At 48.2% G+C, this 15,950-nt stretch overlaps 1 protein-coding gene and 1 long non-coding RNA gene across 6 annotated transcripts; one reads left to right on the top strand and one right to left on the bottom strand.

Moving 5' to 3' along the window:
* Positions 1-95: 95 nt before the first annotated feature.
* Positions 96-6,692, bottom strand: ZNF263 (zinc finger protein 263). 2 transcript variants are annotated; one of them, XM_086376062.1, is made up of 6 exons: positions 6,035-6,692; positions 5,004-5,184; positions 4,487-4,560; positions 4,099-4,225; positions 2,559-2,675; positions 96-2,075 (listed from the first exon to the last, which is right to left on the bottom strand). In XM_086376062.1, exons 1-6 carry the CDS (start codon positions 6,419-6,421, stop codon positions 904-906), a joined length of 2,058 nt encoding a protein of 685 aa, XP_086232188.1. In that variant the 5' UTR covers positions 6,422-6,692; the 3' UTR covers positions 96-903. The 2 variants fall into 2 exon arrangements, with proteins under 2 accessions (XP_086232188.1, XP_086232189.1); XM_086376063.1 differs by lacking the exons at positions 4,099-4,225; positions 4,487-4,560.
* Positions 6,693-6,800: 108 nt separating this feature from the next.
* LOC147345537 (uncharacterized) lies at positions 6,801-12,961 on the top strand. Of its 4 annotated transcripts, none has more exons than XR_015154867.1 (5): positions 6,801-6,953; positions 7,128-7,309; positions 8,069-8,130; positions 9,482-9,569; positions 11,779-12,961. It is a non-coding gene; the product is annotated as an uncharacterized LOC147345537 (long non-coding RNA). The 4 variants fall into 4 exon arrangements; XR_015154870.1 differs by having other exon boundaries at positions 11,504-11,908; XR_015154869.1 differs by lacking the exon at positions 7,128-7,309 and having other exon boundaries at positions 6,837-6,953.
* Positions 12,962-15,950: the final 2,989 nt, after the last annotated feature.

Here is a 15,950-nt window from a genome sequence, read left to right on the forward strand (position 1 = left end):
AAGACCAGAAAGAGAAAGCAGGTCCTCCTCCCAAAGTGGACAAAGACAGATCAACGTGGCGGACAAGACAAAGGCCCTCAATGATGAGTCACAAGTTCATGTTTCCTGAAGATATTTATTAACATCCAACCATATTTTCGACAAGGGTGGGCATGATTCCTAACTTCCCCAGGATTCATGTTTTCGAAGTCTCCCAGGGAACCCATCTTCCGTGAACCTTCTGAAGACTCGATCTCTGCAAAGGGTAAACTAATTCAGACTTATATAGTTTCCTCTGCCTATTTCCGGGCAGACCTGCAAATTCTGTCTTACTATTTCCCTTAGGTCTCTTGTTCCTTTTTGTTTGAGGTGACAATTACATTAGGACCTGCCAGTGACCAATATGGTCAGGCCATTGACGGTGGGTGCCCGGGACTGCCTATGCACTTCCCAGCCAGGCCTTCAGAAGAGCTGCAACTCACCACCAGTATTTTGGTGCCTCCTGCTTTCCCAGGAAACCTGATTGCTCTTCTTTGCTCTCAAGGGCCTCAGGAGCCCAAATATTCCTGATGAATGTCCCAAGTGAGGAAGCAGTAAGTCTGTGGATTCCGGACACAGGACAGAATAAGGCACCCACATCACAAGCTGGCTAAATATGATGAGGGGGATAGTGTCCTAGGACAGGAAGTACTTCACAGAATTCCACCCTGAGTGGGTCGCCTCAAAGACTTGCTATTCTCACTAATTCCAACAGAATTCCTTTTCAGTTTTATGCTAATCCTTTGCTGCTTCTGTACTTCCCTCAGAAGGACCCTGCCCTGCAGGGGCAGGGTAATTACTCGATGGGTAAGGAATATGACCTCTGAAAAACAGGCCCCTCTGAACAGGCCACCTTAACTGGGCCCAAAAGAAATCCCATTGTTTCTATCCAGTGTGAGTTCTCTGATGACTCATAAGGCGTGAACTCCGGGAAAAGCTTTCTCCACATTCAGGACATTTATAAGGTTTCTCTCCCGTGTGGGTTCTCAGATGACGAATCCGATTGGAGCTGTGAGAGAAACTGTCCCCACATTCGTGACAGGTATAGGGTTTCTCTCCCGTGTGAATTCTCTGGTGCCTGATTAAGTTGGATCTATGAGAAAAGCTTTCCCCACAGAGGTTACATTTATATGGTTTCTCTCCTGTGTGTGTTCTCTGGTGTCTGGTGAGGTGCATGCCCTGCCGGAAGCTTTTCCCACAAGTCAAACACTGGAAGAGTTTCTTCTCCGCTTTGGGGCGGGTCCCGGGGTTTGTAAGAAAGAGCGTGCTGTCCCTCACTGCTTCCCCACACTCAGAGAAGGGGTACAGCCTCTCTTTCTCATGAGTTCTTTCATGAATAACAAGGTGTGAACTGCGAGAGAAACTTTTCCCACACTCAGCACACTTATAAGGTCTCTCTCCCGTGTGAATTCTCTGGTGCCTGAGGAGGTTGGAACTGTGAGCGAAGATCTCCCCGCACTCAGGGCACTTGTAGGGCTTTTCGCCTGTGTGCGTTCTCTGGTGCCTGTGGAGGTTGGAGTTGCAAGAGAAGCTCTTTCCACACACATTACACTGATAGGGCTTCTCACCTGTGTGGGTTCGCTGGTGGCGAGTCAGGTGGGTATTCTGACTGAAGCTTTTTCCACACTCGAGACACTTATGGGCTTCCTCTCCCAGGTGCGCTCTGTGTAGTGATAAAAAGTGTGGATTCCCACCAAAGATTTCAGCGCACTCCACACCCATGCACAGTCTTTCTGCTGCATGTATTCTCTGATGCCTAATCAGGTTCGAGTTGTTAGAGAAATTTTTGCCACACAAGGGACATAAGTGGAGCTTCTTCGGCTGCAGTTCCGTTGGTCGTCCCAGTTTTTTGCAACTTGTGGCCCCCACTAAGGACTGCTCCATTCGATCCTCTGTGGGAGGCTCCCAAAGCTTTTCTGCCCTGTCCCGAGGCCTTCCCTGCTCAGGACTCCAGGGCACCTCCCCTCTGGCCTGGCCAGGCAGCAGCGCCTGACAGTGGATGCTCTCAGGAGAAGCAGACTGAGCACACTCTTCCTGGTTCTCAAATTTCTCTTCCCCTGGAAGAGCAAGAGAAATCAAACCCCCATGTTATGTCTATGCAGGAGAAAAGGAAATCCCATGCGTGATACTGCCTGTAGGTCAGAAATCCAGAAGGCCTCGCTCTCCCTCGGTTTCCCATCTTTCCCATTTTGGTAACTCACTCTAGACAGGCAGCCATATGAGGCGTGGGGACATCACTCAGGAATGAGAGCTCAAACCAGCCTTGACTTCCCTTGTGGGGGCCCTGACCTCCCTCTCCAACTGAGCCCCTAGCTTCTGTCCTTCGGGAAAGTAAGGGATGGAGCAAGACTGGGACAAAAGTGGGCAGGTGAGCCCAGGAATGAATGCCTTCTTACACTCTGCACCCGGGGAACCTCGCCTGCCATCACTGGGATGGAAGTGGGCAGTGGGGACAGGCTAGCCTTACACCAAGACCCTCAAATACCTTATTCCCAACAACTGGAGACTAGCTGGGCAGGCTGCTCAGCTGCTTTCCTTACCTGGAGCTGGGGTCCTGGAGCTCAGACCTTCCTTGCAAGTCTGGACACTGGGGTGCCAGGGCTTTCCTCCATGTTCCACCTGGGTGCTCAGGGCCTCCTGACTGGGAACCTGAGACTCTGACCACAATGAAAGAAAAGGATTTCTATGTCACCACTTTCCTCAACCAGACAAGAGAAACAAAGACAGTCTTGCTCCCTGTCTTCAGTGGATGGATACGGAAGGTGCAGTAAGTCTGACAGCAACTACTTGGAACATAAACTATTCCCACTGTTACCTCCAGAGAAAGAAATTAGATGAGGGAGACTATGGCTTTTTTCTTCTTACACTTGTGTGGTAGTTGGGACTTTTTGCAATGACAGTGTAAAACTTTTGTAATTAAAACAACACTCAAATGCACATGGTCAGAGTGGTCAGTTCCTTGAGGAATCAAAGTTTAATACTGTGAAAGAGCCTTGACCCTTATGAAACTAAGTTGGGACAATTCCAGAAGGAAAAAATGTAATATGATGGACAATCAGAAAAGGACCTGGGACTCTGAGATTAAAACCCTAAAGAGCCATCCTGTGTTATGCTCACTCCAACTCCATCAAACATGGACTTTTTTTAAAAAGGTTAGTCCCAAGAACTCGTGATCTGAACTCTTCTTATTTAGCACTCACTGAAAGAACTGTTCTCAACTTAGGGTGCCAAGCCACAGCACAATGACAGAGACCCTGGAGAAGGCCCCCGTGCAGGCAACCAAACTTCTTTTCTACCAGGTATGCATCAAGATAGCTACAATGGTAACATACACAGTCCTGTTTTTTGTTTTTAAGATTCCTTCAAGTTTTTATTATGAGAATTTCTATACATGCAGAAAAGATGAAGGAATTATACAATACCCACACACTCTCCACTTAATCCAACAATCAGTTTTTGGCCCTGTTTTACAGACCTCATTTTTAATCTCTGCATAATAGTTCAACATGAATGAAGATGCACCTTAATTTATGTTTAAATTACTTATACCCGTTTTGAATATGTATCATTTCCAAATTTCTACAAAGCTTTCCCCCTTCCTCAGTTTTCAAGGACTGGGACAGTCACTAAGCTAGAATGTTGATGCCAGTGCCCTGAAACCTGTGTTTCTGGGGAAGAGCCCAGAAATACTAATGGAGCACAGAAAACATAAGTGAGGTAGGAAGAATAAGCATTTTACAATTGCAAGGCATCAGGAACTTGGAGCCCCACAGTATTCTGTGGGTGATGCGTGGGAAGTGGGGATGGGGGTGGTGGTGAGCATCACTGGATTTGACTTGTTCTGCCCTGGTAAGTTCATCATGGCTCGGACTCCCTGCCCTCATCTCTGGCAGCTGGGGCCCTTAAGTATGCCAACTATGGCATTTGACAAATATTTAACTGATCTTAGTTCAAGGGACTTTAGGCAAAAGCAGGTCTCCTGGCCAAACTCAGAACTTGACACACAGGAGGCAAGTGGCTAAGGGACAGGACCCTGGTCAGAAATGGCTCAGTCTTCATCCTTGGAAAAGAAGTCCTTACCCAGTGAGTCCACATTCTCATAACTCTCCTGCACCGTGTCCCGGGAGAGGGCCCTCTTACTAGGATGCTGACGCCCCCACTCCTCCTGGGAGATGTACATAGCCACGTCCTCTAAGCTCTCAGGCAACTGAAATAGCACAAGATCACCTTTAGGCCCTAAGGCACCAAGAACAATTCAAGCAGAGTCACAGGTTAAAGGGCAAAACCCAGGGGTGCCCAGGACTCCTTTCATGGGGAAGAAGGTGTTAGGCCTACAAGTGAAGTGTGGAGGAGACAAACAAAGAAGGTGGGGAGGTGCATGTGGTGAGGTGGTAAGGATCCTAAGTGGCAAAAGGACCCCACCCCCACAAGAACAACTAGGGGGAGACAATGAGAACTTCCACATCACCTGGGGCCCAGTCAGCTCCTTGTCTTCCATGTTTCCTTCGGGAGGAAAGAGAGAAAGCCAGGGAGCAGATAATGCTGAAGGTGACAGAAATGATGGTGAGAATGGCATTCTTAAATCTTGGCAACCCAAGGATTATCACAACACAGTGTCCACTGTGCCCTGACACCCAGACTCTGCTAGGAGGACCCAACACTGAACAGAAAGCAACGGAGGGATAATAAGGTGACACCCAAAACAACGGAGTACCAGCAGTCTTTCCTGCTGGCCCAAGCACTCAAGCCCTCATTCACTGAGCTCTAAAAGTCTCTCTTCTGCATACAAAAAGACTTCCTAAGAGATCCCCCTCCCTTCACCCACCCCAAGAGGAATCCAAACCACTTCTAGATCTTTTACTCATATCTAGGGACCCTCAGGTCAGAAACGCTCCCTCCTTGGCAGTGAGGCTGCATCCTGCCAGTGTCAGGGGCAACCCCAAAGCCCCTCCTCCCTCCCGCTTGCCCAGATAACTGTTCCTCACCCCTCTCCTTTACAGTCTGAGGGTCCCTTTTGGGGCCGGGGCCTAGCAGCTCCTGCAGCCTGCGGCCAGGGCTTCGCTCAGTCTCCATGGGCTCCAGCTTGAAGCTCGGTGACTCTTGTGCTGTTTCCAGAGGCAAAGGCTCCTCCAAAAGCATTTCTGTTCCCCGCCCACGGTTTGTGACCTGGGAACCAACCCACATCACTCATCATCACAACAGGGCCCAAAAGGAAGGGACATTAATACAGAATTCTGAGGGCAAGCCTTCAACAGAGAACGACTGGCGTACCCTTTAGACCTAGCGAGAGAAGGAGTTACACTAAAACCAAACTTTTCTGATCCTGTGTACACCTGAGAAAATGTGTGTGAGGGGTGGGGTTCAGGGGGATTTCACTCCCAGGGCACACCTTCCCCACTCAGCTCCTGATCCACCTCACTCCCTCTCACTTTCACCCACCTCTTCTAGATGCATCCACTCCTCACTACTGGATAAGGTAAATCTGGGTGGCCCTGGGGCATATGGCCTCAGAGCTTCAGTTGCAAACTTTTTAAATTCCACTATTAACTGCCACCCAGCTTTGTAGAGATTAGACTGCAGACTGTAATGTAACAATAGCTAACAGCTATTAAGCACCAACTCTAAGCCAAACGCGTGATCAAACTACATACTGCTCTCTAATTCTCAAAACAACCTTAAAGAGGTATTTTAACATTCTTATTTTACCAGCGGCAAATCTGAGGCCGGAAGAAATTAAGTAACTTGCCCAAAGTCCCAAAGCTAGTGTGAAGGAGAGGGAGGATCTGAACCTGGCAAGCTAACTCCTGGGCTCACTCTAATGCGGAGACACTGCTCCAGGTGGAAACAGGGCACTCTTCACTGTCTGTCAACTTGGGGCAAATCTGGAGAATGAAAGTTCCTCACTAATCTACAAAAAGTCTTCTTGCCCATATAAGATCTACTCAGAGCAACCAAGTGAACTCGTATGGGCAACTGGGGCCAAACAAACCGCATATAAAACAGCTCTTTATCTTACCTTCTGTCTCAGTCTCCCAAGTTCTTTCTGCATATCCTCAACGAGAGTCACCGCTTCCTCGCCGCTCTCTGGGTGCAGCTCCTGCACCCTGCTCTGGATCTCCTGGGGCAGGATGGTCAGGAACTGCTCCAACACCAACAGCTCCAAGATCTGCTCCTTGGTGCGCATCTCCGGCTGGAGCCACCCGTGGCAAAGCTCCTGGAGCCGGCTGAGGGCTTCCCGGGGCCCAGCGGCCTCTTGAAAGCGGAACCGTCTGAAGCGCAGGTGAGAGGCCTCCGGGCTGGGACCTGGGTCTGGCTGGGGCAGCTCCTGGCTCCAGGCGCTGTCCTCCTCCAGTTTTACTATCAGGAGCCCTTCCCGGTCCTGGAAGCCGGGACCCGACGCCATCTTCAGGCCCCCAGACCGCCTTGGCCGCGAAACCAGCTGCGCACGCCAAAGACGCCCCTGGCCCAGCGCAAGGATGGCTGGAGTCCGCAACAGCCAGGTGGCCCGGGGCTCCAAACCCTGGCCGAGAAAGCTGGCTCCAAACCTAGCGCAAACGGCTCCTGCGCCTCAGCCTCAGTTGCTCGCGGGCGCCGCCGCACCGCCCCTTGGCCCGCCCCCGCCAAGACCGCCCTAGAACAGGACCTGAGCTCCACGCCTTTCACCTCACAGGACTCCGCGCTCCGCACCCACGCCGGAAGTCTCAACGCGCGTTAGGCGTCAACAACCAATCGGAACTGCTCAGGACCAACTTCCGGATTACGTTCTGAGAACTCTAGCGCCCATTGGGTCAGGTTTCGCCACACACTTACCGCTGACCAATCAGAAGAAAATATTTGCCTGTGGGGGCGGGACGAAGGGGGGGCCAATTGGGGTACGGAGACTGGACCGTCGCGCGAGCCCGAGATCCCAGAAACCTTAGGGGCGAGATCGCTAGGTCGGTTAGTGGAAATTAAGCTTATATCGGGTGCGACGGGTAGACCAGCGGGGTACGGGGGTCAGAATTCCTCGGAAAGCTTAAGTGCAGACCTCCGAGTCACGCGAGACCCCTTGCTTTTGAGTGTCGGGGTGGGCCCGAAAATCTAACTGTGGAGAAATTCTTCCCCCACAGACAAGTTTTGAGAATCAGTGCCCTGGTCAAAACGGATTTCAAGGCGGCCCTCACCCGCTAACTTAAGGGAGCTGCAGGAGAGGGCTCACCTGCCCAGGAAGCCTCGGGGGCCAATTGAGCCACGGTTCACTCGACCACTCGCTCGGTGCTTGGGAGATGCGGGGAAGAGTGGCCCCGACCAGGTCAGCGCTGCCGCAGAGCTCTCAGGGAGACGCCGTCGACGGGGCGGCGGGGCCCGCGCCTGCGCCCTGGAGGTGCTGGCGCTCTGGATCCCGGCGCGGGCGCAGTCGAGGGGAGTGTTCTTGTGTCCCGTGGCGCTCTCCTGTCAGTCCAGGGTCCCACAGCTGGCGGCTGGACGTTCCTCAGGGCCAGTCGGGACCCAGCCTGCAGGGCTTCTCATTTTAAACTTGTCGGGGGCGCGCCTGTTTCATTGTCCAGCCCTGCGGGGCCAGGTCGTTGTTCACCTCCCTTGTAGGTCCACCGTGAATTTTCACAGTGAGAGGTGAAAGGAAGGTTGATTTCTTGGCCGGTGCAGTCCAGGCTTTGTGCTGCTGAGGGGAGGGCTGCCCAGCAGTGAGGCAGGTGTCCACGGCCCAGACCGGCTCAGCTAGTCCATTGCCTCCAGCGAGGGTTGTTAGTCTTGTGGTCTCAGTCGATTAGAGGGTCGTGGGGTTGAATCGTGAAAAACAGTAATCGTTTATTGAGCCCCTGCTGACATGCATCTGGATGCTCATGGCACACAAAATTGTAGGAACTAGACACTATTATTATCATCCCCATGTACAGTGTCAGTTAAGTCACTTGCCCAGAATCACACTTTAGTCTGTCGTTAAAGTTCAGGCTGCCGTGACCGGAAAGGGGGTGTGGGGACGGAGAGGGGCAACTTTCAACGACAGGATGGAAAAAGCCAGAGAATTTGGCTTTTTGTTGTTCCACTCCAGAGAAGAGGTCCACAAGCCGCTGTGGCAGATGCAGACCCAGAGGCCTCCTGGCGCACAGGCTGGTATGTGTCCCTTTCAAAATCAGAGTCCTCTAAGACTTCTTCCTCTCATGTCTTAACATTCACATTTCAGGAGACAATAGATTCTAACCTAAAAACCACTTCTCTGGCATTTACTCTGTCATCTCAGACAAGTTATTCAGTCTCGTTGGGGGTGTGTGCTCAGTCCCTAAGTGGTGTCTGACTCTGCAGCCTCATGGACTGTAGTCCGCCAGGCTCCTCTGTCCATGGGATTCTCCAAAACAAGAATACTGGAGTGGGCTGCCATGTCTTATTTAATCTCATTAAGCCTCAAATCTCAGTTCCTTCATCTGTTTTGAGGGAATAATACTATACCCACCTTATAATATTGGGTGAAGATTAAATGGGGTAAAATATGTGGGATGCTTAGAATCATACCTGGCATTTACTATGAACTCAATATTAGCTGTGACTAATGCATAGCTTCCCAGGTGGCACAGTGGTAAAGAATCCACCTGCCAATATAGAAGAGAAAAGACATGCAGGTTTGATCCCTAGGCCAGAACGATCCCCTGGAGTAGGAAATGGTAACCCGACAGTATTTTTTGGCTGGAAAATTCCATGGACAGAGGAACCTAGAGGGCTACAGTCCATGGAGTTGCAAAGACTTGCACATGACTGAACACACACACGCAATGCACAGCAAATTCCTGAAGGCTTACCCTATGTTATAGAAAAGCTACTAGGATTATTATTACAGATGTGGGGCATAGTAATGTTTGCCAACTACACATACCTTGAGATGGTAAGAATGAAGGATGAAGGGCTTCTCTGGTGACCCACTGTTAAGACTCTGACAGGTTCGATCCCTGATCAGGGAAATAAGATCCTGCAACCCTCATGGTGCAGCCAAAAAAAACCCCAAGTCAAAACAAAAATGATGACCCATTTGCTAAGTTCCCTTTGATTTTAGGTTATTGACAGGTACTTAAAGCTAGAGAGATTTTCAGTTATTCACAATTACTAATAGTATTCCCCCATTTCTTTGAGTTCTATCTATAGTCCAATAGAAAAATAGCTTTTATAGATGGTATTTTATAGTCAAATAGCAATTTGATGGGGAGTGGGGTTATAGGCCAACAGAATTATACAGGTTCATTTGGGGCAGGAGTTCTCAACCTAGGGTCCATGAAATTCTAGAGCAGCAGTTCTAACTACAATAGAACTTCCTATAATGGTGGCTACTGAGCACTTAAAATGCAGCTCGTGTTGCTAAGACCCACTAGGTAGTGGCTCCCATCAACAGTTCTAGAGGGTCACGTGGATGGATTTGGAGATTTTATAAAACTTTTGATATTGTACAGAAAACTACATGTGTGTGTGTATTTTCTAGGAAGTGAATCCATGGCTTTCATCAAGTTCTCTAAATGATGAAAAAGATTAGAAAACACTACTTTAAGGCTTGGTAAAAAGTAAGAGAAGTAAGTATGCCCTTGAGTAACCACTGTTGATTTTACTTTCTTAAACAATTGGTACTTGAACAATGCAGTGAGAGTTTGGGGCTCTAACTCTCTGCATAGTGGAAAATTCACGTATAACTTTACAGTTGGCCTTCCATATCTGCATCCATGGATTCAGCCAACCATGACACATGGATTGTATAGTACTGTAACACGCATTTAGTGAAAAATTCCCATGTGTAAGTGGATTCATGCAGTTCAAACCCATGTTGGACAAGTTAACTATATTTTCTTGTCCTTAGCTATCAGTGGCTCCCTAATTTGTAGAAGAAAAAATAATTTTGAATTTCAGATTTAAAAAAGCCCTACCACTCCGGGTCTTAGTTCTCATGGGTACTGAATTCTGTCTCTGGAGCTGTTTTCAGTCCTTGCCTGGGTCCCATAGATTCCTTTGTACTCAAGGGGGTGGCGGTGGTAGTTGTCTGTGCCTGGTTTTCAAACTGACAGCTGATGAAATCTACAATGTTAAGAGACCCTGATACTGGGAATGACTGAAGGCAGGAGGAGAGGGGATGACAAAGGACGAGATGGTTGGATGGCATCACTGACTCAATGGACATGAGTTTGAGCAAACTCCAGATGGTGAAGGACAGGGAAGCCTGGTGTACTGCAGTCCATGGGATCACAAAGAGTTGGACACAACTGAGCGACTGAACAACAATGTTAAGACGTTCAAGTCTGTGCTGTTTGGTGCAGCAGCACATAAGCAGCTCCTGTCATTCTGAAATGCTTTCCCTGACTCTCACCTTAGGATATCCTGGCCTGCAGGTTTCTACCACCTAAGCCTTTGCCATTTGCCACTCTCCCCAGTTTTGATTTTTCCCCATTTAACTACAGCTTTCCTATGATCTATGACTTCAGGCTTGTCTTGACCTGTAATACATTACTCTTTGATCCCATGCTTAGCTTTGAAATCCAAACAGAAAAATAGTGATTTTAAATGGCATTTCATTTGAAACACATTTTATTTTTATTAATCTTAATCATATTTCCCTTCTCCATGAAAATATAAAATAAAGCATTTTGATAAAATGTTCTGAAATTTAAATTTTCTTTCGAGTTAACATTAACCAAACAAACTTGCTAATATTGTTTGGTAATGTTAATATTTAATATTTCCGTCTATTTGGATCTTAAATCACTATTTATCAACCTACATTTTATTCCAGAACAGTAAACACTGTAAGATGTGAGGAGGGAGAGGAAGGGACACAGAAAGAGGGAGCAAACAGTAACTGCTCCAGTGACAAAGGAATGGTAGATATGGCAGGAAACTGAGCTGGAGAAAATTTTACTAGTTGTCCTCAGATTGCCAGAAACACTGTTAAGATAGTTGTTTTTGTTAATTTCAAAATAATCCACTTCTAGACTTATTGAGCTGAAACATGTAAAGGTTATTTTTTGCTGGTCACCAACCAGCCCAGTTCAGATACCAATTTTTATTTGAAAATCATTTAACTGAAATTAGTCCAGGACACAGTTCCAAAACTCCTACTTTCACCTCTCTCTCTTTTCTTGGGATTCAATAAGACAATGCTTCTCAACCTTAAAAGACTCAGAATTTCAGCAAAATTTACATTTTAGTCCTAACTTAGATAATTCTATTATAAAAATATTCAGAAGATAATATATAAAGCTAACTTAGTTTATTGATTTTAACACAGAATTAACTGCTTTTCCATAGACTGGAGAACAACAGCCTTAAGCCCAAAAGGAGCCTTCCACTTGTTTTAGTTTTGTCCTAATGTTGAAAAATTGCCTGACAGAAGTTCCAGGTGAAATAATCCAAACTGAAAACAGAAATCGATATAGAGGTCATCCCCAGAATTCAGTCTGAATTCAGAAACACCAGTGGGGACCTGAACTAACCTGCTTCCTGTATTTATCATGGCCAGGACATCCAGTACCAAAACCGGCCTGAGCTTCCCCAGGGAGCAGAGAAAAGAGTTACAGGTGAAGAAATTGCAGGATTCCAAAGAAATGCAACAATGATTTGACTTCAAAACAGTTGGGTGTTCAAGGAAAAAAAAAAAGAAACAAAATTTCAGTCTTAATTGGAAGAAAAAGTTTTGGGATCTACTTAGGAGTTTTTATCATCCTATAACTGGTTTAACACAACTCTTTCTCCTTGGACCAGGGTGATATGTTCAATTTCTATTTCTTCTCTCAGATTTTGAGATCAGGAGAGAAAATGAAGAAGCTTCTTCAAACTAAAAAAAGAAAAAAAACCCTGCGAACTCTGCATCCATTCATTGTTAAAAGGGGATGTGTCCCATGGTTCTATTTTACACAAAGAAAAAGACTAAAAACATTTAGAAAGTTAGCATGGAAATCCCCAAAGCTTATAGATCATCATAACCACTCTACAGAGAGAGAAAACCCTAAGAGCTCCAACCTGGAAGAACCTCTCGACATCGTAAGACCTACTGAGCACCAGAGGATTCATTCAGGAAAGGAGCCTCACAAGTGCCCTGGCTGTTAGAGAAGCTTCCTTCATTCAGACATTGGTAGACACCGACATCTCCACATAGGAAAGAGACCCCATGAATGCACTATAGTTATGAAAAGCGATTTGACAGTGTGTTTTAAGAATATTTAAAATATTTCCTTTATTTAGAATATTCTTTTTAAGAAAAAAAATTTTTTTTCCGAAAATATTTCTCGCACACAGCATGTGGGATCTTAGTTCCCCAACCAGGGATCAAACCCCAGTGCCCTGTAACCAGTGGACCACCAGGGAAGTCCCTATTTTACCTCTTTTATCAAGCAGTTCCATATCTGAGAAACAATTCTGAGGGGAGAAAACAAAAACAGAATTGCAACAATAAAAATATAGTCGTTACACAAATCTTCACCCCCACACACAGACCCTCCAGTGGTTCCCCATTGCCCTGATAATAAAGCACAGATTCCTCAACAAAGCTGTAAACACCTTCAAGGTGCAGGCACTGAACTGTGGCAGCAAGCCACTGCAGCTGACCCTGCCCCTACCCCAAGTCAGAATTAATTTTTTGGGGGCTCCCTGTTTCATTTGGCTTCCCAGGTGGCGCCAGTGGTTAAGAATCCACCTGCCAATGCAGGAGATGAGGGTTCCATCCCTGGGTCGGGAAGATCCCCTGGAGAAGGAAATGGTAACCCACTCCAGTATTCTTGCCTGGAAAATTACAAGGACAGAGGAGTCTAGTGGGCTATATATATAGTCCAAGGGATCGCAAAGAGTCGGACATGATTGAGGCCACACCTGAAGCCTCCCTGATCCTGCGCCCGCTCAGCCTGGTAGTTAGACCGACTGATGCCCCTCCTTGCCTGAATAAAGGTAACCTCTCTCTGTTGAGGTCATCTTCCTTTCTTCATTGCCTTGTCTCAAACTATACATTTTTGGTGCCGAAACCCGGGAGAGGGCAAGGCACTTGCCTCTCTCTCTCTGACGTTGTCCCCCATCCCAGAGCCTGGAATTGTGAACGGTGCAAGCCTTGTCCTAAGGTTTTATCCGTAACTTATGTACCCCCAGGCCTCTGGCTCTATCCCCCCCGCTCTCTCTCTGACGACCTCCGGAACGGGGAATTCTTGCCATTCGACCACTCCACATCCAACATTCCACTCACTCCAGCCCCTAGATTAAGGTAAGATCTGGAGTACCTAGAATGCTGTCCTCTCCAGGTCCCGGGGACCCCCGGCCTAAGGCCACTTTGTAAGCAATGGTGGGGGACGCTCCGTCTCGATACAGAGCTCTCTTTTAACTCCTATTGTGACTATGAGTGACGACCCAAACTCACAACAGGAGCCTCTGCTTGCCTCCCAATCATCGGGTCTGGTCAATCTATCCCAAAAGATTCCCCTCTGGCCTGGGTCCTCAAAAATCTCAAACCACTCTTACTCACTGAACTCAAAGCTAGCCACTTAGAACAGCTCTGTATACACTTCTAGCCTCAGTACCAACTGGACAATCAAAATTGCTGGCCTGAATTCGGCACATTTGACTTTTACATTCTTCAAGATCTCACTGACTTCCTTAAACGGAATGGCAAGTGGTTGGATGTCCCATATGCCCAAGCCTCTTGGGCCCTTTGGAGCAGGCCCTCCCTATGCAAGGGTGCATCCTTATATGCACCTTGCCTCCCAAATAAAAGGACCCCTCTTCTTCAACTAAACGCCGATGGTGACCTTCCACACCCCTGGAGTTCGACCCCGTGGACAAGCCCCCTCCCTACCAGCCACACCATCAAACCCCCGCCTCCCTCTCACCAAACTCACCTACTGACTCTGAAACCTCTCCTGAGTCTCCATCAACCCCGTTACCCCATTCCTCCAATTCCCCTTCCCCTCTTCCCTGCCCGCCTGCCACGTGATCACGTAGCAAACACGTTTCCCCTAAGAGAGGTGGCCGGACCAGAGGGCCCCACCCGAGTCCATGTGCCATTTTCATTCAGACATGAGCCAGATAGAAGAAAAGTTAGGGTAGTTTTCTGAAAACCCTACCAGATACAGAAAAATAATTCCTGAGGCTCACCCAGGCCTATAACCTCACACAGAGTGATGTATATTATATCCTAAATGTCACTCTCACTCCAGATGAGAAAGATCGTATCTGGCAAGCAGCGAAAGCCCACACTGATCACTTAAATAACCAAGACCAGGCTAACCCAGTTGCTGATGAGGCAGTGCCTCAATTAGAACCCCACTGGACATACCAGCCCGGTGACCCAGGCATTAGGAAACTCAATCACATGATCACCTGCCTCCTAGAGGGCATGCAGAAAAATGCTCATATCCATGTCAATTATGATAAAGTCAGGAAAGTCACCCAAGGGGTGGACGAAAATCCAGCCTTGTTCTTGGCACGCTTCACTGAGGCGGTCCAGAAATATACCAACCTAGATATCACCACCTCTGCTGGGTTACTCTACCTTCATGTTCAGTTCATCAGCCAGTCTGCCCCTGACATTAGACGCAAGCTTCTACAACTAGAGAAGGGCCCCGAGAGACCCGAAGAGACCTTCTAGAAGTAGCCTTCAAGGTGTTCAATAATAGAGAGGAGGAGGCTAGGAGAGAAAAAGACCGTGAGAGAAAAGCTAAATATGCCTTTTCGGTGGCAGCAATTAAGGGAAGAGATCAACCCAGCCCAAGTCATCCCAGACCAGGGCTTAAGATCCCCCCCGGACCCTGCTTCCTATGCAACCAATCGGGACACTGGGCAAAGGCATGCCCAAACCCACAATCCCCCCGCAAAGGCGTGCCCGACCTGTGGCCAATGGGGACACTGGAAGATGGACTGTCCCCAGGGATGGCCTGGCACCAGGTCCCTACCCCCCAGACTTGGAGGATGGAACGTCCACAGGGACACTCTAGTACCCCTGGGGAGGTCCCCACTTCTCCCCAAAACCCCAGCCCAACCCTACGAGAGTTGTTCCAATGACGGGACCCAGGTTCAGCCCCCCAGCCCATGCCCCGAACATGGGCTCAGAACTTAGGGTAGACGGGATAGTGGCTGGGAAAAAGATCTCCTTCATAGTAGACACTGGAACTGCCTTCTCTCTCTTAACCACCTACTCTGGCCCAACCCAAAACTCAGAGCTCACAATCAAGGGGGTCCCTGGAGTCCCCTTAAGCCCCAAAATCAGCCCTCCATTACTCTGTCAATTTGGAAAATCGACCCTCATACACTCATTCCTCATAATGCCTCAGCGCCCAGTGGCACTCCTAGGGAGAGATTTGTTATCCAAATTAGGGGTCTCTATTACCATACCCCCTCTAGAGGCAGTCTCCATGTTCTACATGCAGATGGCACCCAGACCATCCCCATCCCCTACTCCTGATCTTCCCTTGGATCTACCCACCGTAGACCCCCTAGTCTGGGATACTGATCACCCATCCATAGCCAAACATCATCCCCCAGTCCACATTACCCTGAAGGACCCCTCGGCTATAATCGTCCAACAACAGTACTCTCACCCTGGAGGCCCACAAGGGACTTAAGCCTATCACTGACCATCTTCTTCAAGCCTCCATCTTAATTCCTACCCATTCGCCACACAACACGCCCATTCTGGCAGTAAAGAAGGGACCAAACTCTTGGAGATTGGTCCAGCATCTAAGAAAAATCAATGAGGCCATCGTACCAACATTTCCAGTAGTCCCCAATCCTTACACCTTTCTGTCCGCCATTCCCCCGACTACAACCTTCTCCACAGTATTAGATCTTAAAGACTCCTTCTTCACCATCCCCTGCCACCCCCTCTCCCAACCCCTCTTTGCCTTCACCTGGCAGGACCCTGAGACTCATGTTTCCCAACAACTAACATGGACAGTTCTTCCCCAAGAGTTCAGAGACAGCCCCCCCTT

This window comes from Bos grunniens, chromosome 25 (genome assembly GCF_055505025.1).
Source record: "Bos grunniens cultivar Pamir isolate PY7600 chromosome 25, Bosgru_T2T1.0, whole genome shotgun sequence".
NCBI lineage: Eukaryota > Metazoa > Chordata > Mammalia > Artiodactyla > Bovidae > Bos > Bos grunniens.